General features: G+C 41.4%; 1 protein-coding gene across 2 annotated transcripts in view; it reads left to right on the top strand.

Annotated features, from left to right (window-relative positions):
- pde4d (phosphodiesterase 4D, cAMP-specific) overlaps positions 1–24,740 on the top strand; it is a 133,997-nt gene that overhangs the window by 2,792 nt on the left and 106,465 nt on the right. Inside the window, exon 2 of one of the 2 annotated variants that reach the window (XM_084024440.1) lies at positions 9,775–10,007. In XM_084024440.1, the coding sequence (XP_083880566.1) occupies positions 9,775–10,007 (233 nt within the window). Of the gene's footprint in view, positions 1–9,774; positions 10,008–14,827; positions 15,661–24,740 lie in introns of those variants that run through there. The other variant, XM_084024439.1, reaches the window with a different exon arrangement.

Here is a 24,740-nt window from a genome sequence, read left to right as displayed (position 1 = left end):
TATCAGAGAAGCGGAAAAGTGACTGAAGCATGAGCAGGAGAGCTGCAGGAGATCAAATAAAGAAAATGGACAAGAGATAATGGAATAAAGGGCTCGGACAACACGGAATGATTTATGTAATTCCCTATCCGCAAAGGGAATTGGTTGCTCGTTGGTGTGATCCATGTAACGTGAGGAGAAAATTAGTTTTACGTTTGGTGTGAACACACCTTTACACATACGTCTTAAAAAGAGCAACATGACTCAGTTCCACAAAAGCCACTGTTCTAGCTTTATTGTTTATTGGCATCCCCTTCTGGATTTGAAGGAGCCGTTAAAGACAAGTGCCAATTATCTAAAACAATAACGGCAAAATATTTTGTTGTGTCTCAGCTCAGGGAGGAAGGACTCCTTATCTTTCCTCTTATTCCACCCTTCACTAGTTTTTCACCGGGATGAACACATGCTGCATTGATACATTGTTACGATGAATCCGATAATAGCAGCCTTCCTATCACTGATTTGACAGGCCCAGTACAAACAATGTTAATTGTTAGTGAGCCACTGCTTATCTGCCTGATTATTTATTCATGAGCGAGTGGAGCAATCTACTGCATATTTGAAACATGTCATTAGATTAGCAGACAGCTCCATACAATGAGGACATACCCGGGGTATTCGGTAAAATTATATTCCTTTTCCCTTCCAGCCTGCAAAAATTCACTGGGGCAAATTTGTTTTGTTTATCTGGTCCACACGTACTTGTCAGAATTCTGTCTACCTGTTGTGGTCTGACTGCACTAAAGGCGATATCCACTCATATAGGGAGAGAGGTGGTCAGGCTCTATATTTATATATTCTGCTACACTTTGTGTGAAGAAACATTACCACCCGCTCACCGTTCTCATTTCACAGCCTGTTGACTGCGTTTAAGTGCAATCAATCTCGCATAAGGTGTTTGGCAGAGCGCTCGGAGCAGATGTGGGGCTGATGCAAAAGAGTGGTGTGTGAACTCTGCCTGGGAAGGTCGACGCAGAGGATTCATGGTGTGATGAATCTGCCTTCCTGTTGGTGTCACAGTTTACCCAGATTTGATTCACGGATTGACCCACGTGATATCTTTCTTTCTCTTATTACAAAACAATCCAGACGCTAATGCGTTATGTTCAGAGCAGGCTCAGAGCAGGCTCCACTACATCTAACTAATATATCTCTATTTTAAGGTGAACCCGACCCTTCACACGGATGAGAAAATCCAGAAAATGCGTTTTGAGTTTAGTAACTTCAGCCACCTATCAGTGTTGTCTAGCATTTCTTTCTGCATCTGCTGCCTCAGTTTTCCTCTTGCTGTAGGTTTGGGGTGCCTCCAGGTTATTTCTTCTAATTTTGTTGTGCACAGACCAGTGCATCGCATGGCCATGCCTTAAGCCAAGAAAAACTAGGTCTTGTCCCTGCCAGACAATTCTTCTCACGCCTCAGGCTACTTCAGGGGGGCTCTTTGGAAACAAATTGATTCATCTCCCTCAGCTCCAATATGACACTTCAGAGCACCATTGTTAGTTCCTTATCATCTGTCCTGCTAGTTTCCCCGCACTTAATCTTTTCTGTTTTACTTTCCCTGCTGAGATTAATAGGAAACAAGAGGATATGTGACACTATATTGTCTTCTGTGTTTTTACAATGCTATGTCATTAGAAACTTTTTTCAATATCATTCGAAGCATATCTTTTTTATCCAAGACATAAAAAGTAAATGTGGTTATTAAAAGTACAGCCCACTCAGAGATGCAAATATGAACAGAAATGTTAGACACGGAGGGGGGGACGCATGGCTTGATGTATGCCATAAATATCTAAGAATAGAACAGTCGCACCACCAGAGACATGGGGCTGTATGATATCCTACAAGGTGGAAGGTAACGAACATTTCTGCCACATGTGGTGCAGCTCCACACACTCCGGATGTCACACAGTAAAATAAGTGATGAAAATGCTGTTTTCTGATGATTGATCAAGGCCTTTAGAAAATGTCTGCGTTTCCCTCTCTACTAATGAATGTAAATCCACAGAAATATTGTTACCTAAAGGTGTGACAGCGTAATTCACATGTAAACATGCGGTTGTCAATTTCACCATGTCATTTCCAAGTCCAACAGGAGTCCCCTTATTTATACAGTATATTGCCAATTCCAATGCAACACTGTCCCCATGGATGGACCTCATGATATGAACCTATGCCTGTGGCATTATTCATAATGTGGACACAAGGCAAAAAGAGGAGTGAAACAGTAAAATATTCTCTAACCTTCCTTTCCTCATCCTCTTCCCCTAATATATCTGCTGTGAAGCTGTGGGCACTGTGTACTGTAGGAGATGAACTGAGTTAATTTTTATTACCCTACAGGATACTGTGTTTTACAGCTAAATGAACCATCAGATCAAGCAGTAAAAACACAAACCCTGGTTGTAAATACCCGTCACTCCCACCGCGGAGCGAGAGATAAACCTGCGTCGTTGAGGCAACCCTTTTACTAAGACAGCATGTGCCAAGCAAACTCGTGACTGGTGGAGACATTCAGATTGCAGTGTAACATGAGCCACGGATATCAAATTTCCCTAAATAAATCAGCTTGCATACAGTGCATGCGTTCTCTTTGGAGCCAATGCTATTCAGGCAGAGGGGGGCAGATTGTAGATAAAACCTCCTTCTCTCTCCTTTGTTTCAAATGTTGTGGAGGCTTCCTGAAAGCAGAGAGCTGCCTATGTTGGGGCAGATAAATGGAAGAACTAAATTGTTTTTTCAACCAGGTGATTTACCGCATGCCTTCCAACGGCAATCTTTCTTTTTCATCTCCTCTCTTGTTTTCCCTCTCTCTTCCTTTCCTTTGTCTTTGTTAACTCCTATGCCAGTCACTTCTATCATTGCTCCCAGACTCCCAGAATCCATTTAAGATTCCTTCTCTGATAAAAATCAGTTGCTAAATTCAAAGCAAAGAGATGAATAATGGCACTGATGATGACAGGTTGCACATAGTGAGCATAGCGCAGGTTATTCCCTGGGTGGAAGCGATGATTGTGCTTTCCTTTATCTTAATCTAACCCTTGAGGTATTTCATGATCACAGGCGTTTTATGATGTAGCTTATAGCAAAATTGACTGAGTTTGATTATGCGTTCCTATGATCTGGTCCAAGATCAATACAATATCTATTTTTTGGAACATGTTATCAACATGAATCCTGACTCAATATCTCTAGTCTTGGATTTGAAACAGGATGTAATATACATTCATATAATTTCACTAAAAATGGTGATTATATATATTTTTTCTCAGTGAGAAATGCCTCTTAGCTCCCCGTAGGCAACGCTCCAGCACTCTCAGCGGATGGTATCGGTGGGATAAACTGTGGAAAGATTAAAAAAAGATGCATCAAGGAAGAGAGCTCTTCCAGACCTCGACACATGTACTGCATACTAACGATTTCACGCCATTATCTTTCTGTAAAATCCTTTCTATATGTGCGCGATTATCATAAGACAAAAAGAGCTGAAAGGGCTGAGGTCTTGTCCAGATGCTGTGCTCATGGTGAACTTGAAAAATATAAAGGTCAAGCAACACACAACCGACGTTTGGTGCCATCTTAATCTCTCAAAAGGTCAACAGAAAAAAAGGTGCTAATGAAAAATTCAGTTTATGAAAAAGAGGGATTCCTTACCGTTTGCCGACAAAATGGTGTAATTGATGTGAATCAATTCATAAATCATACACAAGGGAGGGAGTAAATCGTTTTAAAAGCAGATCCTCGTGCCACAGTGTGAACCCCAGTCGTGTAGCCTGATGGTGATGCTCGATGTTTAATGTGCAGCAGGAGCATTAGAAAGGTGGAACAGTGAAAAGGTGTGAAGATCGTTTGACTTAATCACAGAGTCGGAGGAGAAGACAAAAAGAGGACTGAGATAGGATGGAGGGACTGCAATAAAAATGAGAGAAGATGGCTGCCCGTCAGTCCTTACATGAATAAATGAGAGCTGCATGTGGGAGAAATACTTGAAGCCAATATTGAACAACCAGCATATCCAAGAAGCCTCACATTAATAGTCGAAGGCTACAACCCCCAGCAGAAAGGGTTGTGAATTATTCTTTTGTCAAATAAATTCCAGTTCACATACATTTTTTAACTACTTCCATAATAGAAGCACATATCAGAATATTTCTCAAGTCCTGTGTGTTGGGCAGCCTGCAAAATGGCGAAATACCTATTTTATAATGGGCCCAGAGATTTCAGTTGGCATATTGATGTGCTGTCATCATCAAAGTATCCTCTGGGTGTTTAAACAAACTTTCTGCCCTCTCTGTCCTCACGGAACTCTTTTCTATCACATTTCTCAGACCTGAGTAAGGTGCTTTCACACCTAACCTGTTCGGTTCAAATCATTTGAAAGCTGTCAATCAAACCCTGTTGTGGACCAAACAAACAGAAACCACCTAAAAAGGTCGGTCTCTGATGTTGTTTGTGGTGTGAAAGCAAACAAAGCAACCATAGGAAATTATGCTAGCAGCTGTGTGATTTTAGCATGAGTTCAAAAGCTATACTACTAACAAATGAATCCACTGATCGCGAAATCTGTCTTGAGTCTGTGACCTTTGCAAGTTCATTAACTAGACTGTGACAGTGGTCCCATACACCTCAAGTGTTCCCTGATGTTCGCGCTATGCATTTGCACAAGTCGTTACAGTTAATCATCAAAACATGCAGTCTAATTGCAGTCTTATAATACTAACAATGCTTATAATCCATTATTAATCAAATAATATATACAAATTGGCAGCATCAAAGCGCCCCATAAACTCACCAGAGTCCTGATGATACAGGTTTACATCGCCACAAACTGTCGAATCGACAAGTTACCTGTCAGTCAGTCTGTATAACTTCCTGTTTACTGCGCTTGGTTCATTTGTAAAAAAAACTCAGGAACCGGAACAGAACTAAAATGCAGTGTAACATTTTTTTCCCTTTGGTCTGTACCAAATGAACCGAACTACAGGTGTGAAAGCGCCCTAAGGGCCTAAGTCAGGACAAGACTCATTTTGTATTGATTTATTTACTCTCTTGGCAAGCAAAACCACATTACATGCCCACTGAAGCCACAATCTTTCTAAAAGTGAATGAAGTACTCCTTCACCGTTATAGAAAGGAGAATATCCCTATGTCTCAAGGCGGATTTATAGTACTGAAGGGTCACTGCAGGTATACAGCATAAACAATTTTAAGTCTCTGAAGAGTTTAGGTATGGGATTTTTTCTGACTGTTGAAAGTAGCTGCCTGAGTCTGCTAATGCCTGACCTCATAAACTATTTGACTGCTTTGGCTCTGGAACTAGACACAAACAACCTTTCGAGGGTCCGAATTTCTCCTTGTGCGTGGGTCAATAGATTAAGATGAAATGACCACACGGTAAACCCTTTTCTTTTATACTCCAATAAAATACTTTACGCTGAAAATGACTGAGAATTTTGTCTTTGAATTAAGAACTCTTGTGCAAAATGTACATAACATTTGTTAATTGCATTTAACTGAGTGGTCAAATATAAACAAAACCGTGATCTTCAAAAGATTTCCCCTCATTCTCTAAATTTTAGTTAGTCTGTGCTTGTTATTATCAGTTTAGATTACGTAGTTGTCTATCATTATATATCGATATATTATTTCATCAGGATACAATTCCATTGAAAGTCGCTACAGTACATTCAGTTATCGCCCAGCCCTCACAACAGACATAAAAACTGCATTAGTATAACATACACATAGTAAAGTAACTGGCTTCCTACAGAATAGTAACCAGGGGGCATCTCATTAGCTAACGACATTGCTGATTTCATAAAATATGACCCACAGCCCACCCTAGACCAGGCCATCCATGAATTGACACATGAAGTACACAGAGAGCACAGAAGACTCAGAGCAGACCAATTAACCTTTAACTGATCCCACTTATCATTAAGGGCCACTTTAGGCATTAGAAGAGACAGCACAAGTGAGTGAAGATGAAGGACTGTATAATCTACAGTGGGAAAACACACACACACACACACACACACACACACACACACACACACACACACACACACACACACGTGTCATACCTCTCATCCCATGGTCTTTGACGTGATTAATAATAATTAATTATTCATTCAACATTCCTTGTATTCTTCTTTTAGTTTTCTTCTCTTCGGGGAATCTATATTTTACACATTTTTGTGAATCTATTATTTACTTATTCTAAATGGAAAAACATGTATACAAACCTTGGGAAATTTTGAATCTCATAATTTTAGGCACTGATTCTCAACCTTTTTGAGCCCTTAGAGTAATGAGGTTGGTGTTTTTCACAGTCAGCACCTTGGCACTGTTAAATGTACTCCAGGCGACATTATTCCAATCTTTAAAGAAGTGAATTAACATTAAAATGATTGTATTTGTTTTTAATTTACAGGTATAGATTTAGGAAGAAACATCACAAGACACAACCAAAGAACACTTACAATTTAAATCTTTATATTGGACTATTTCTGTAGAGGAGAGTTTATGAAGGTGACTATTTGGTACTATTCTGGACTTCTCACTTTTCCTGATAAATGTATGGCCATAAAATCAAGTGAAATACAAAAGGCAAGTACTAAAGAATATATGTGTACATCATTCGGTGATTTCATAAGTGTAGTGCAATCAAGTGCAAGTCCAAGTATAACAGTAGTAGTACCTTGTATCTCTGTAGGAGTAACAGAAAGATGTTTAGTAGTCTGATACTGTCAACCGAAGTCGTGGTTAATGCTGAAATAATTTCATTGACTCGTTCTACCTATCATTCGTCTGCTTTACAATGAGCCTGATGAAATGCGAGAGTTAATCATGCTTGCTCCCTCATTCTCCTCTGTCTGTAGCAATGAGTCTAATACAGGTAATTATGTAGGAAAGAAAGGCTCGATGGCTTTCTGGATGAAGATTGGCATCTTGACGGATGCTGGGGTGGACGGGCAGGGAGGGGCGAGGTGTTTTGGCTGCACGACGGAGAGTGAGGCAGAACAGTCACGACGAAGAGGGAAAGGGGAGACACACACACACATGCATACAAGTCAGTACTCCAAGAGGTCCCTCTGGTCTAATAGAGACAAATAATGCTGTGAGGGGCAGCGTATATTTGTTTGCACTTGGAGGACAAATAGGTGTTTTTATCCAGCAGGCTGCCCCAGGCCATGCACACACGACATTGTGCACCTCTGCTTGACACGGCAAAGCAATCTAATGTATGGAAATAGTGAATTAATTTCAGCCTGCTGTTGTTACATGATTATTATAAGTAAAAATTGAAGTTATTGAGTCATTGGCCCCTCGGCGTCTGCATGCTACTCACCAGGCTTTCAACTAAGTCCAGTGTACACCCACCTGTATTATTAGATGCTCAGAACAACTGAGCAGTATGAAGTGCCAACCAAGTGTTTTTTTTTACTTTTCGCATAAACCTAACTTCCGATGAAGATGCAACCCAAACAAATGCTAAAGGGGTATGGAGCATCATAGTTTGAAGCTTAGGGCCACTGACCAAGTTTTTGACGAATTATGAGAATGTGTTTATCCTGGCCATGATCTTAAAGAAAACCAGGACTTTTAATCATATTATCCATATAGCTCATTAAAAGGCCATATCATCTGATAAATAGCTATGTAAATGTTAACTGTTGACCCTCACTTAACAGGGAAGACTTGTTATTCAAACAGAACAAATGAAAACTCTTTGTGTTTGCAGGAAGATTAATTGCATGATCGACCCTCAGTTTATCATTCTGTCTGACCGGCTCACTCCATATGTGTGTGCGTTTGTGTACAACAACAAGTGTGTCCTGAATCAAAGATAGTCCTGGAACCACTCAATACGCAAATAACTGATTACCTCTGTGCTGTCCCCAAGGACAGTGTACCAAAGAAACAACAGAATATTGAACTACTTCTATCCGCCTTTGTCCAGCAGAATCTTGGTTGTCCTGTGCGCTCAGAGGGGGGGAAATGCATCAAACGCACAAAGAAAACAAAACAGCAATTTGCATATAAAAACGAGTAATTTGCATTCAGCAATGTGTTTGGTCTTTGTCAAAATGAGGCTGATTTCTGTTAATGAATGATATGCATACATTCAGTGAAACGTTAGGAGACCTGGCCTTGAAGTAGTCTTGTTTTTAAAGGGGAGGCTCTGCTGCTGCCTTCATTGCAGCAAAATCTACTTTTGGGTTATTGACCACCTGATGTGTTTCCTCCAGGTTGACTTGCGACTGACTTTCCTCCTCTCCTCTCACACTGGCTTCACTTGAGACGTTCACCGTCTCAGCTTTCAGATTGCTCTTGCCTCCTGCTGAAATTCTTATCATTAGAGTTTTTTTCTCAGTGGAGTCACCGTATCAGACTATGTTGACAGAAAATATAATAAAAACGTATATGATGGAATAGGGGGGAAAAGGCTCTAATTGGGCCACCTGCAGTACACAGGTGTTTCCACTAATTTGCTTGATTTGACCTGTCTGAGCCGGCTGTAGATGCTGTGATTGATTGACATCTGTCTGACCCTCTGATTAGTTCTCTTCTTATTAGTTCATTAAGCTCTGCCTAGCTGCAACTAGATGTCTAATGAGCCAGACTAGGTGAAAACATGTGTAGCCAACGTGTGGGCTACACATGTTTGGAGTATTTTCATCTGAGCTTTTTTGTCGAGAAGAGCTGAAAATATATTGAACGACAACAGCAAAGTCATGGCACGTCCAAAACAATGAGCTGGAAGATGTGAAAAGGCATCTTTGTATCTTGGCCCATTTGGAATATTGACAATATCCCTAAAGGCATCCATGGATACGTTTTCCCTGTTTAGCATCTGCACTGTGGCTTTTCCCCTAGTAGACTGTAATATATTACTCTCAGTTGACAGTTTAATAAACTAGATGTATCTAACAAACTGGCAACTGAGAGTGTTTTTTTTAGGAATTGGGCATAACATGCCGTGGCAGCACCAACTCAATTTTAATGGAATTTTTAATAACTAGAGAAACCTTTTGAATTTGAGTAGATAATGCAAAATTGTGCTAAAACCGATAGCTGGAACTTACAATGTTGGCTGTTATTGCTGTTCATGGCCACATCAAATAAAGAATTTCATTGCAAAGTCCAAAACATCGACTGGTTATTTTACTGATTAGGCTTAGATCATACACTTGAAGTCCTTTTCTCACATTTGGTTTCTCCCTTTCATTTTGTGTCTTCTGTTATATCCCTGTTAAGGTGAAAAAGAAGAAGAATTACTTTACTAATCCCTGGGGAAAGATCCATTTTTTGCTACTTATTTCACATACGCACGCACACACACACACACACACACACACACACACACACACACACACACACACACACACACACACACACACACACACACACACACACACACACACACACACACAGGCCCCAATGACATGAACTTGGAGGGAAGCAGTACGGGATTTGATGCCTTGCAGTGATAAGGGCACCTTGTCAGTGACCATGAAGTGAACTGGCACCTCTACCCACCACTGCTACCAGTCCACATTATGTACTTGGTCTGTGTGGCGATTTGAACCAACTCTTCTCTGGTTCCCATTGAGCTACTCCTGACCTCTGAGGAGAATTTTGAATCTGTGAAGATCTCTGTATGCTTTCATATTCTGATACTGATCTCAGTCTACCTTTTTAAAATTCACCAGTTCTTTTTTCCTTTTCCAGGTGTCCGATGATTCATCCGACTCCCCAGAGCCGGGGCCAGTCACCTGCATGGAGCCCTTCCTGGTGCGGAGGCTGTCTTGCCGGACGGTCCAGTTGCCCCCTTTGGCCTTTAGACAGGCAGAACAGTACTACTGTGATCGCAAGCCAGAGCCAGACACAGTTCCACCACGGCCCACAACACTGCCACTACGCACTCCACCACTCATCGCCATCACCTCCGCTGACACCAGCAGGTAGGACGATGTGAACATGCTTGCACTGCAAAATATATGAGTGCAATGATTAATTGATGAGGGGGTGAGAAGTAGAGTGAAGTGGTTTCATCAATCTAGCACCTGTCTGAAGAAAAACCTCCTGCTGGTTGCAATCAGTAAGACCACTGACAAGCGGCACCAAATGACTAAAAAATTTGAAAACATGGTCATAATTTGTGATTTGCAAATAATGTTGTGGAGTAAGCAATGAGAAAGGGAAACTGTTTTTAGAGACCACAATAAATCATGAGAAATATACATTAGTGTGTTCTATTGCCCAAGGAAAGGAATCCTGAGCCTGACTGATGGTTTAGCAGAACTACTGAGTCCTGCTAAATTAGAAGGCTACAGCAGTTCAACTGTGCTACAGATCTGCAATGCACTAAGATTTTATTAAACAGAATGTTTTTTGTATTGTAACACTCTTTGGAGTCACTCAGCCACACTTTTTAGTTTGAAAAAAAGTCTTATTTTTCAGATTTCATGGCAAACGATGTCTTATGTGGCATAGTCGAGAACTAGACAGCTTTGTGCAATGCATGAATCGAGACATCTTCATGCAGTCTGACAATGACTAAGATTTCTAACTATGAAACAATAATGAAAGCTGAAAATTGCTATAAAGGGGACAGCATGTTCAGAGTGATGGATTACCTGTGCCAGACAACTCTCAAGCCTCTGCAAATAGAGTAGTAAAATTAAGAGTAACAAATGGCTGCCTGAGAGGCAGGAAATCAATTATGGTATGATTTGAAAAATCGTTTGCAGTAATGCAAAGTATGTAAGACGTGTTCTGGTAATAACATGCACACCTGTGATGTTTAAGTGATCCCTTATGGCTTACAAGTGTGACTCATCAAATGACAGCGCAGTTAAGATCTGTGAAAAAGAAAAGCTTTGCTGCAACATTTTTTCCCAACAAACAACACAGTAGTCTTATTTGTCATGAATTTATATATTTCTACACGTGACTGTCCAAGCTTTTGGGTGATTTTTTTTTGTTGCCTATCGTACAGGCTGCAGACCAACGACTTTGTTTCTTTTTTAACGACAAAGAGAGTACAAAGTAATGTATGAGAAAATGCTCAGCAGTACTTTGAGTGTGCACTGGAAAACATGACCATACAACAACTAAGACAAGAATCACACCCTATCTGGAGAATGTATCAGCGGTTTCAGAAGAAATAAGGTTTGGTGCAGAAAGGCAGCAAGTCTCCTTGGGAGACAAACAACAGCGAACAGCATTTAAAGACAGTAGTCCCAGGGCCTAATTTAACTTGGTGAATGGTGCAGAATTATACCCAGACAGGTGGAAATGGCGTATAAAATCATTTCCTGGCTTAGTACTGGATATGACAACAGATGGCAGTTTACTTATCAATTAAATAAGAAGTGGTGCTCCTATGACTTCGTGATGGCATGTTTCAAAAGGCTCTTTATCTCCCTCATCAGCGTCACGCTATCTCCATAACACAGTTCAGTGGTGCATCATGTGCCAGATGAGAAAGCAAATATGTTTTCCCCCAAATATTTCTGTCTTGTTTTCTCTCTCCCTCTCTTTGTCACTCTCTTTATCTCTTTACCTTTATCTCTCTCTCTGTCTGACAAGAAGAAAGCATTATTGATATAGATTGATTTATTTAGAGTGAAACAAGAAAAGCTAGTGTCACTTTTCTTATCTAGGTATACATTACATTTTTCGTGGCGACTCTACACAACCCTGCTGAATTGGTTACCTGGGCATCAAAAATAGTCGTATTTTGGTCTGTTTCTCACTTTTTTTTGCCTGTAGCTAGATGTGACACTCATTTGCTCAGTTAAAACTGCTACCCTTAACGAAGAAACATAATTAATGCTGGCAGCGTGATAATGCCAAAAAAGTGTCAGGCATTAGATGTACAGTAGCGGCAGCCCATCCTCTCTGAATAATTGTCAGCAAACCTTTACATGATCTTTAGAAAAGGGCAAACAATTCCCAAGTGTGCCTAGGTGACCACTTCTTAAAAGCGTGTAACATTGGCAAGACAAAGACTGGATCATTTGAAAGGGGGTTGTGTGATTATTTGAAGGAAGACAAAGGCAGGACAGGCCTGTCACTGTCTCCTCTATATTAGATGATTGTGTTGACTCTTTTCAATGGTGTCCTTGCCTTTTCTTGTGCTAACTTTTGCTCTGAGTACTTTAAAAGCTTAAGCTTTTTGTCATCTTAACTATTGCTTACCTGCTGTGAAATCATAGTGATTTGTTATGCAATATGCAACATGTTATGCTGGGCAAAAATGGGATTTAATAGCACGCCTCGGGATACAGGAATAGGAAAGATCAAACAGTCTTCAGGTTTGGTACACGGGAGATCAATCAGAAGAATGATGTTGGAATGCTAGACACAGAGGTACTAAGACGAAGTGGCAGCAAGAGACAGAATACATGGGGTTCAAATACACAGGGGTCAGGGGTTAAATAGACATAGGTGACGCATCAGGGGCAGGGCAGACAAAGGAACCTGGGGGGGAACACACAATGGCAGGAAGTGGAACATCCAAAACGAGAGGAGAGGTAGGTCACAAAATAAAATCACGTAAATAAAAATGCTCAAGACTGTGGGTCGACCTGTCCAGGGTGTACCCTGCCTTCGCCCAATGACAGCTGGGATCGGCTCCAGCCCCCCCGTGACCCTGAATACAGGATAAGCGGTAGAAAATGGATGGATGGATGGAAGACTGTGGGTTGTGGTGGAGTGTTTCACAATATTTTGGGCCTTGATTATGTAATTTATCGTAATTCAGCCCCTTGATTGCAAAACAGATTACCTATGAAACCATTGGTCACATCCTGTCATGTTAACACCACATCAAGCAAGATTTACTGCTTTCATAACATAACACACTAAGCATGAGCAGTTAAAGGGGAAAGAATGGACTGTAGGGAGAAAAATCGGTGATGGGGAGAATTTTAACAAAGGCCATACATCTTAACTTGGCTTCAAGCGTGATTCATCTATAATTCAGCACAGTGGTGAGGAAGAAATATACAGTTGTAAAACATTAAGGATGGAAGACGTGCCACACATTAGTTCTCCAACTGCAACTTTTGAGTGAATTTAGTGGCATTAACTTTGTATGTGGCTTAATGAGACTGTCTGCACTATTAATGCACGGGCCAAGAAGGAGCAGAAAGTAGTGCACAGTGTTTCCATTAGACGCTCTCATAATGGGAATACAAAACACTGATTTTGTTAAAAAGTTCCAATGCTATTGTTTTTGACTCTCCTCAGTGATTAGCCAACCGTATCACTGCTTCTGTTTAATCTATAGAATTGATAGAGATTGGACATAATCTACAGCCCTCATTCCCTTAGAATAAATGAACATTGACTGTGCTGGTAGATGTAAGTCACAAGACTATAAATTGCATTGAAGTTTTCAGACTCCTTACTTCAGATACTCCTATTGAATCGAATACCAATGTGCTTCTTTTTAAATGAAAAATCGGTATAGCTCACTGTGTGGAGCTGATACAGACATTGAGACATATATACACCCAAAAAACATTTGACATACTCAACAGCAACATCTCTTTCCAGAAATCATGACCTGGTCACTTAAGATTATCCACAGACCAGGTTGTGAGCAGTGTCATGTAAATATTTTCGATCTCTCCAAAACTAGGCAACTCACAAGCAAATAATCTAGATTGATAGCTGGCACAGCTATGAAGAAAACATTTTTTTTTATTATTTTGGGGGGAACAATCCATTAAACCTGAACTCACTCCTCTTGTGGCATCTCCTACTATTTTTTTCCTTTTACATGTTTGACCTTTTGTCTCTTACAATATAAAATAAATTGAAGGTAGGTAATATACTGTATATCAAAACATATTGTACATTTATAACTCTGGCTGAACTCATGACGTGAAGCACTGTATTGTATTGGCTACTGATGTATTGGCATGTGTTGGATGTCTAAATCCAGTGGCAAACATGCTCATGCAAGGTGTGCAAACTTAAAACGTTGCAGATCCGGTATATTGTTTGGTGAAGGTGACTCTCTCTGTATGGGATGTGAACTTTCCCATGATCTTGTTTAGTTAATGGGGAAATTAATATACAGGTTTCAGGTCAAGTATGTGCAGTAGTATTCGGTCACTGGTTAACTTCAGTAGGTTGAGGTGGACCAATGCAAAGTCCAAACATGAGCTGCTCATGTGTGTGTGGAAGGCTTTCGTTTAATTTACCTGCCACTTCTGTTTAAGAGGCGGTCACCTTGTTCCCCACACTGTTAGCTTCCAGAGTAATGGGCTTGAGCTGCAAGGAGAGGAAGGAAAGAAAGCAGTCTTCCCTGAAAGTCCCCTTTCCCCTTGGAAACGATGACAAACAGAACCGAGGAGGAGAGGTTTTAATAAGGTGGCTTGATGTTTGCACTCCTCTCTACCCCGTAGACATCACAGACTTAAGCATACCTTGTAATGGCCCTCGGTTTAATTACTGTCGGTGTGGGCTTATTCCACCTGCAGTGTGTTTGATGCCTGCTGTCACAAATACGTTCCAAATTTGTTCAATCGTGCCGAGTGTCTGTCCACTCTCATCCCCTGCTTTCCAGTCATTGAGGATTTGAGGGGAGGTGCTTTGGGTGGGCCCCTCATGTTTTATGTAGCACCCTGCTCCCTATATCCCGCCGCCGCCTTTTCCTTGCTGACTTGACAAGGAAGACCGGCGTTACGCCTGTATGGTTTTTACGCACAACCGTGGGTCAAGTTAAGTACAGCCGCGGGGGGGGTTCAGAAGTTTTGCATGACATCGTGGAAAGCGCGTCCGCCTCCGCGAGGACCGTCCTCACCGGTCGCACCGCCGCAGCAGCGCGAGCACCTTGCTGAAATGGGTGTGTGCGGAGAACGCGGGGAGCACTTGGAAAACAGATTTAATTGAGTGGAGTTCCTTTTTTTTTGTCGCCTCAGGACGCGTCCTCCGTTCCCCTAAACGACCGCAGACGCAGGTCCACCTCGTGATGCGTAAATGGATTCGTTTTTGGCTCTGTCCAACGTGTTTCTGCGGGGCAGCGAGGATAAAGTTGATGGAGTTCAACTCATTACGTGAGCTCCAAAAAAACAAGCTGGACGTGTAGGACCCAGAATAGCTAAAAAAAAAAAGAAAAGAAAAAAGAAAAGTTGTTTTGATTACTTCCAGGGTCAGACCTTTAAATGAGCCTTTGGAGCTATTTTTAAAATTGTATTTATAAAACACGTTAACTCACCCCCGTCACCTATATGTGTAATTCGATTTGAATGCGTTTTAAGTGTTTAGTTCTCTTAAACATAATTTGAACGTGAGGAAGAGGATGGACCCTGCCAGCGGTAAAGTGGGGACGTCGTCGTTGGCCGCCGGCAGCGGAACCGGCGTGAGCGCGAAGGCGCCCAAACATCTGTGGAGGCAGAACCAGCCGGCGCTCTCTCCGCTCCACCACGCGCTGGTAGTGCGCAAGAACGACCGCGTGAGACAAAGAGGCTTTTCGGACACCGAGAGATACCTCAAACCGAGGAACATGGACCGGACTTACGCAGTGGACACGGGGCACCGACCCGGGCTGAAGAAATCCAGGATGTCGTGGCCGTCGTCGTTTCAAGGTCTTCGACGGTAAGGGCAAAGGGAGCAACTGCTTTCTCTCTTCACCTCGCGTCTCTTTTCTAATGTCCTCGAGGAAGATGGGCGTTGTGTGTACGAGCGACGCGCAAAGTCTTCTGTCTCGTATTAAGTGTTAACTTTGAGGAGGTTATACGGTCGTGTTTCAGCCCCTTGCTCGACCTCTGTTTTACATCACTTTTTTTGTAGTCGAAAGCATTTACTATGTAGACTGCTGTAACGGTAACGAAAGGATGGATAAAGTATATTGCTCTGTTGATAGGCACGCGTTAAAAACAACAACAGTAGTATCAAAATGATCGTCATATTTCGTGCCATTTTCACACGTATACACATGTAATCTCACAATTGATAATTATATATATATATATAATTACGGAGCTTATAGGCGCTTACAGTTGACAGTTAAATTGATATCAGCCTGGACATAATGGTTAATTTTATGGAAAATAAAATAAGAAAAGTTAAAAGGATGAGTGAACATAGTTATTGCAGATTTTTTTTCATGTTTGCCTTCGTATCTGCAAGTTAGAATCAGAGACATAAAAGCTAGGCGTTGACTAAAGGCAGGTCACAGGGGACGTTCACATGCCAGTTTCCCTCTACACATGCAGACATTTTTTTAAATTTTTCAAATAATGTTTTTGTGATTTTCATTAATACAATTTACAGTAGCTTTAGGATCACTGTCTATTGTTCATGTTTGAAGATGCTCTGTGGTCTCTATGAGGAAATAAGATACAGTAGGGTGGGCTTTAGGCTACATCATCACTAATACATGTTGACCGCATTCACTGAAATGACATTCGCAATAATCTGACTCACTACACATGACAACATGGATAATCTTAGCGTATGTATAACAAGTGCTGAGTCTTGGGATATTGCGTGCACCAAAGTACTTAACCAGAGCAGCTACTTTAAAATGACGGCAGCAATGTTGTGCAGTTTTAGTGAAGCCTGTCTCCATACAGACAGACAGACAGACAGACAGACAGACACACAAGCAGCTCTGCACTCTGACAGCCCGGGTGTGTGGGGAAATGTTTCTGCTCTAATTACTCACTTGTTCTGGGAAGGGATGGTTTCCACTGAAATGAAATCTGAGAAGGTCACATCAGCTGACTTAAGTGAGTGTTGCAAGTTTCTGTGAAACTGCATGCTGCTTAATTTCTTTCTTACTCTTATAAAGTGTTTGGATATGAGCAAAACTGCTTTCTTACTCTTATAAAGGGTTTGGATATGAGCAAAACTGCTTTCTTACTCTTATAAAGGGTTTGGATATGAGCAAAACTCTAGAAAGCACACAGGCTTGTCTGGCCAGCAGAATGGTCCCTGTCACAGAACAGGCACATGGAGGAAAAGCCAGAGAGGAGGGGGGGAGCACAGATGGAAGTGACATTGCAAAGTGGTGTGCTGGACTAAAACACCCATGATATACTAAAAATATTGCAACAAACTTGTACTTTATCTTAACAAAGTGTAATTGAAGAGAAAATGCTCATGTCTTGTCCTGCATCTGCGATCATTCAAGCACTTCTAATATTTGCTTCAGGAGGGTAATTACACGTAGATTAACCCAAACAAATCAAATTTTGCACAGGAGGCTAATTACGTAAGAGGCAGATTGCACTCCAGCACGTATTCAGGGGCACTAACAGCAGGCCAAATCAAATTTGGCCCCTTGTAACCCACAACCCAGCACACCATTATTTGCAGCATTCAATAGGGTTATTTTATTGTTTTTTTCTTTCTTTCTGTGCATCCATTGGGCTTGTGTGTTTTTGGAATTCTGTTTTCATCGTCTTCTGCCGCCGGGACTCAGAGGCACCATTACCTGGTGTGAATTTCATTAAGTGAACACACCTTAGGGGTAGGGATCACGGTAGACAATCCTATCATGAGGCATTGTTCACAATAACAATGCAGGTGTTTATACGATGCACGGCATATTGCAAGACAAGCAGAACAGCAGCTGTTGCGTAAAAAGCAAAACAGCTGCGGTTTTAGTCTGTGAACTACAGGGATGCAACCATTTCTCAAAGTGATTCAACTCTTCATTTTGTGTAAACTGCAGCTAACTGAAACCTAAATAAAGCACATTGGAATTGGCGAGTGTGTAAAATTTACAATCCATTGTTTTATAAAAACAATGCTTGGCATACTGCCTTATTGATTGTATTGTCCAAACACCAGTGAGTCCGCCCTCATGGCATTCGTTGCATTGATCTGAATGCCTTTTGTCAACATAACAGCAAAGCTATGGCTACTTGTCAGGAAGATGGCTAACTTCTCTATGCTTTTTGCAGAGATTTATTAGTAGGCTATACATAAAGGTGGTGCGTGATGCATGTGTTTTTTAATTCAAGATTTTATTTGATTGCCTTTTCCAATTATCAAGGCAAACGCAGGTCACAACTTCTCATGGAAAAACTCTGCGATCAAGTTGTTGATGCACGCTAAATAACCGAGACATATTCCTGACAGTATAGACAGTTTGAAACAACTTCTGAGGCAGTGCCTCTGTGGGAAACTAATAAGAAGAACCAGTTACCAGCTCACAGTAGCATACAGTTGATATCAATCTTATGTATGGAGAGAGATGTGGTTGTTGCTGTGTGTGCCCATGTGGCTGGTTTGCGCTAGGTCCCCATGGTAAAAACACATCACCCGAATGTGTCATAATGTAGGCTGGGCCTGGATGCTGCTCAAGGCTTCTCTGAGACCTCAACAAGAATGTGGAGCATCCTTTGATGAGGAGATGGCATTTCCCCCTGCTTGCCTGTCCCTGCATGGGGACGCTGCAGGGGGGTGTTGGGGGGAGGGGGGGGGGGGGTCTTTATCTGTACACATGTCACTGAAAAGGAGGATCATGATTTCTCTCTGTCAAATATCAGTCAAGATTCATCAATTCAGTGCCTGGAAAAGGAAATGTCAAAAAAAGATGAAACATCTAAGGAGGGAAGGGATGGCCGTGGCTCCATCTGGCCATTTTGTCCCATCAGCAGCAGCAGATTGGAAAACGTACCCCTGCCCCCTCGCTCTAGTCCACACTGCATTTAACGGCCGTTGATTTTTCTTCCTCCTACTCTGACTGAGACTTGCCAGAGGGAGATTTTTTAGCCAGTATGAAGTATTACCCCCTGGCTATGTCATTAGAAGCCAAGGGCGTTAGTGAGCAATGCTATTTGGTACGTGGCTATATATAACCCCAGTCACGACCATACTCCCAGTCATACTGCATAGGCTGCTACAGCACTGGCATAATGCACAGCTACTGTACTGTATGGATATACTCCCTGGCATGTGAAAGATTTCCAGAACATGCTAATGAACACATTGCCGACATGATACTTTAATTTCCATTAGCAGAGATCAGCATCAAGCATCATGTAGCTTAGTTAATGAAATGGGTCACGAGGGCTCATTTCTGACTGTAAGATTGTCTTCTTTGTTAAGTGTCACAGCCTGAAAGGCAGGCAGAGCTGATAATTACGTGAATGCCAGCCTCTTGTCTGGGTCTTATTGACCTGTTCATTCAGGCAGCAGTGGAAGGTGTATTGGTTATGATCTTCTGATGAGTTCTGTGACTTACACAGGCTTTGAAAGATGAGCGTGTGCATTAGGAAGGCAGTGATGCAGACATATTGAGGACGGAAGTCAGTTTTAGTGAAACTGATTCTCATCAGAAGCTTCCTGATATGTTATTATCATGGTAAAAGATGTACAGTTTATATACATACTGAGGAGATGGAGACTTATCTTCTCTTTAATCCTGGAACCTTATTTTCTTAGAAGGTATAGATACTGTATGAAAGGGGATTTCTCAGCTATATGCACAGAAAACAATCAATCAAAAAGTACTTTATGCGAAAGCAATGTTTTCCTCACATGCATACAGTCAGTGCGACACTAGTCATACAAGTGGATGGAATATGGTTATATTCCATTGTCTAAGTGGCCGGAATACAACCAAAAACACTCATGGGAAACCATAAAAATCCACTTGACAGACCCATTAGCAAGTCTATAGCATTAACAGTCACCGTTTCAGTCAGTCTTCCTGTCTGCCTTGTCTGTAATACAATAATGAAGTGTCATTTTTTAAATGTCAACGCAGTTGAACAGTTACCTAACCTCCATCCATGACACCAGGCACAAGCTTCATGCTGATTGTAATATTATGTAAAGTCAAAGATCTTGACTTTATCCGGTCCAGATAAGTCCGAAAAGTACCGGTCCGGTTCCGCTCCGGTAGAGCTCACACCACAAGTCTGAAGAGTGCAACAACTTAACAAAATACAGTGTTTTCTGTGTCAACGTTCCGTAGCGACATTGTAGTGATTCAACCTGACGGAACGGTCGTCAGAACATCATGCATGAAGAAGAACGTAGCGAGAGCGCACGGTGAGGATCGTTGTGGCTGTCACCTTGCAGAGCATGTCTACACTGTCCTGCGTGGAGATGAGAGAGGACAGCTCATATCGGCCACTATGTGGCCAGCATTTTTTCCCCCCCATTAAAAGGGCCAGTTAATATTACTTTGCGGCCCAGGCGCCGCCAATTGAATAGCCCTGGCGTAGTCACTGACATCCCTGAAACATTACTGTAGGCTACAGGTTCCAATTAAACAAAAATAAATCACTTCAAGAGTGTTGCTAAGCAATCAGCTGTAAAGACAGACAGAACAGCTGTCTGACTCGATTTGAAAAAGAGTACATGACTATGCTGTTAAATGATGAGGGTGTACAACTGCACATACAGTTTTTGGTCTAGTTCTCAAATAACGATTTATGAATTGTTGCTTTTCAGCACCAATTGATGAGACAGCAATCACTAAAGATGTCATAAGCCATATGTGTGTGTCCATATGGTTTTTTTTCTCAGGCAAAAATCACTGACAAGGCGCTGGGGAGTGCTTCACCCTAGTGCTTCATCAGAAAAGCACTCCCAGCGCCTTTCTGAAAAGTTCAGAGATTTTCAAGAGATGCGCTTGGAGCTGCTGCTCAAAAAGCCGCAGCACACTGAAAAAAAGCATTGCTCTTTCTGCACCCTCTACCCCTCATTGACAACGTCCTTGTTCAGAGCGCTCTGATATATTTCTGTGTGGCCGCCCCGAGCATTGAAAATCTCTGAACCAGCTCCCATTTGCGCACGCTTTGAATTGCACTTTACAGGTTAATTATTTAAATCCTCAAAGAGGCAGAGCATTAAATTATCAACATAAAATGTCAAAAAGCTGGCACACTTGAACATACGAATGCTCTGCTGCTTGTTTGCGGCGTGAAGTGGCAACACAAATCTGTTTCATTGATTGCAATCAATTTTAGTGTCACATCAAAGAAAGTGGTAGCAGGAATTGCTCTCTTTGTTCTGACGCGAAGACCTGCAATTCTCTGTCATCATTATACAAATCAGCTGCTTTCAATCAAACCTGCTTAAAAAAACCTACAATCTTCAGTAATGTCCTAAACCAAAGCGAATACTGTTTGAAATTGAAGTTCATAACTGGGGAAAAATGATCTTGTATGAAAGCATCTGTTGTTGTACAGCACTGCTGAAATGGGATCCTGCGTAGGGAACATATTCGTCCAATGTGAAAACTGGACAATGTCCAGCAGGAACCACAGTCTAGCGAGTGTGACTGGCTCTAGGAAAACATTATTGCTTCATAAAAGAGAGGCGCTGTTCTGAAATGGTTATATCTCAAATAGACACAGAGCTCCAAAAGCGTACATTAAGCAGAGAGGGTTGGTCATCTCATTTTTACCAGCAGGAACAGGCAATTGTTTTTGCTCTCCCCCGGGTTCCCTTAACACACTGGTCATCTCCTAGGCCAGTAAAATGCATGAAAACCATGCAACCTTTTTGAAGGACAGCCTTGTAAAGGGCTACATGTCAAATTCTGTTTCGACTCGGCTGATTCCCTAAGCTCTTGGCTGGCTGTGCTTTTTTGATCACGTTACAATTAACAGGGTGATAAAGACTCTAGCTGGGCTACCTGGTCTGGTCTAGAGACCGCTGATAGCTTTGAGAGAGACCATACAGACATATGACTGATTAATTGTTTCTGTCAGCATATCAGTCTTACTGCTGTGGAGAGAACTATGAAAACAGGAATTGGTTGCCAAAATGTATTGCACATTAAAAGGCACATGGCCTTCATAATGTTTCTTGGCCATCAGCATGGCTGTGATGCCATACTAATTTTTGTATCATAAGCAGTGATTTTGCTATATATCTCTTTGCTACATTGAAAGTAACATGTCCATATTGAAATTATAGAAATGATAGAAAACAAAAGAAAATGTGACGCACGTATATATTGTGCAAGATGAGTGTTGTTGAACAATAAAACAATAATAATTGCTTATTCTTTATGGCTTGGAATACACTGAGAAACTCTAGCAATCCATTCTTTGATGGACTTTTCCTTGGCCAATGCTGCAACCACAAGGTTTCATCAACATCTGGCCATTAGATTTGTATGAATTCTCAGTACAGACAGACAAATGCATTGCATAGAAAAAGACCTCAATGGTGCAGATACAAACTAAACACAAAAGTGTTTCTTTACCGCTGCAGCCATATTGATATTCTGATTTGGTACAATGTGTGGGAGACTAGAAGGAGAAGAAACAGAGTTACAGACAGGGTATGGAAATAAACATTAAAGTGAAATTGTGGGACTTTTTACATATAAATGAACGTCGGTTACATTAAATTCCTTGCCAAATGAGTTCAAACAATGCTGATGAAGCCTATCACCGCTAATGAAAGCTCTCTGTTAATCTCATTTTCTCCACCAAATATAAGGCTTTCTCCAGGGCAATGATTAACTGCTAAATGTTAGCAGACTGTGGAAGGGTGTGTGTGTTTATGCTCAGTGTAACATCAAACAGTGCAACACTGCAATTTCCAAAAAAACATGCATCTAATTGGGGACTTACTCGATTTTCCCTGGGGCTCATTCACAGATTATATAAGACGTTGTCGGAGTCACCGTGACGCAACCCATTGGTTTGTGGACTGCTGTTTTGAAGCCTGGAGTTCAGCATTTTGGCCTTTGCCACCTTGGGTTTTTCGTTTATTTGACTCTAAATAGGACCATGATTTACTAAATGAACATCTCATAGAATTATTGAGACCAAGATCTCTGGATTACTGTAATAAATAAAGTGACAATTTGGGTCATTTTCTCATAGACTTATAAAAAAAAACGGACTTAATTTTGCAACCAGAGTAGTCGCCACTATGAATGGATTACCTTCCAATACAGCATAATGCCTTTTAAAACCAGTAAAAGTCTGGTTTTAGAATGTACACAAAAACCAATTTCCTCACATCCAGTGTTGTCACAATGAAAACACACAATCTCCCCCAATGGCTGTAATAGTGCAGTTAGTTTGCAACATATCGTAGGATGGCTGCTATTGGGTCCCTCCTGCTGGAAGAAATGGGCTAATAATAACAAGGCAGACAGCAAGCTACAAGGCTTCTCGAACGTGAGCTGGGTTCCATGCTGTACAGTAGTGAAGAGAGCTGTTGTGGTAGCTGTCAGTCACACTAAACCTCGCTACCTCACATATGGTGCTTAGTTTCACAGATCATTTCCCTCAGCGGTTGATTATTCTTATTTTCCCTTTGCTGATTTCATTCTTTCTCTAATGATCAGTGTGTTCTCTTGGGAAATGCATTTCTCCCTCCGTTTGATTGACTGACTCCAACATGGGCACACCAATAACAACATTGGTTGGGGTCCATATTGACACACTCACTCCCCTGTTTTCATCTTTCCTTCCAGCTTCCATATACTCTCTCTCTCTCTCTCTCTCTCTCTCTCTCTCTCTCTCTCTCTCTCTCTCTCACTCTCTCTCTCTCTCTCTCTCTCTCTCTCTCTCTCTCTCTCTCTCTCTCACACTCTCTCTCGTTCTCACACATGTGGTTTCTATCTATTGATCCACCTTCCTCTTTCAGCATCTTGGTCTTAAATGATTTGCCAATAGAATACATTGCTAATGCATGAAATGGTAGAGAGTGGAAATGAACTGGAGGCAATCAAACAATTGGCTTGGTAAAGAATCCCAGATATTTTTCTTGGGGAGTTGGACCAAGCCATAAAAAGCCAGTTAATATTAGACTAAGTATTTTTGGGTGCCTTACATTGGACGTTGCCGTTCACAGCCCATGCTTTAACCCTGAAACCTCAAAGGGAAAACCTTATGTCAGACTTATTTAGGTTGTACGTGGCTTTGCTCACGTGTTACCCATAAAGGCCTGGATGCAGTTTGAAACAAACACATGCGGAGAGGTAATTTCACGTGGTTCTGCTTTTACTACATTGGTTGTCTTCTTACAGTATCTTGTAAAAGTGATAGATTGATTTCAATTGACTTTTATTTGGACTTTATGTAATGAACCTACACAAAATGGTTAAAAATGGTGAAGTGTAATGAAATAACAATCAACTTGTTTTATCAAGTTGTACTTGTATATTTTCAACCCCTTTGCTATGAAGCCCCTAAATAAGATCTGGTGCTCTCACTGGCCTTCATTAGTCACATAGTAACATAAAGTCCACTTGTGTGTAATCTAAGTGTTGCATGATCTGTCACATGTTCTAATGGAGTAAATGCATCATTACAAAATCGATAGAATATGGCACCACAACAAACCTGTCACTAGAGGAACAATACTCACGGACCAGGCAGGGGGTGCATTAATCAGAAAGGCAACAAAGAGACCATAGAAACCCTGAAGGAGCTGGAAAGCACCACACCAGAATTTGGAGTATCTGTCCATAGGACCTGTTAACTTCACACAGCTTGCCTTTATGGATGAGTGGTCAGAAATGACACACAGCTCAAATAAAACAATAGAAAAATAGTCTCCCACATGGCTTTTTCTGTATAGGTCCATTATATACAATCCAAATGAATAGTGGTGACGGTGGTGACACAGCATTAACACATTATTATTAAATGCCAAGTCTTGCCAGCAGTAATGCCCCTACTTATGTGCTGTTCTCTCCTGAAGCACAGGGTCATCTGAAATCTGCATATTCTCCTTTTAAG

This window comes from Eutrigla gurnardus (genome assembly GCF_963514095.1).
Source record: "Eutrigla gurnardus genome assembly, chromosome: 13".
Taxonomy (NCBI): Eukaryota; Metazoa; Chordata; class Actinopteri; order Perciformes; family Triglidae; genus Eutrigla; species Eutrigla gurnardus.
Note: the sequence above shows the minus strand (reverse complement) of the source record. Positions and strands in the feature narration are given on the sequence as shown.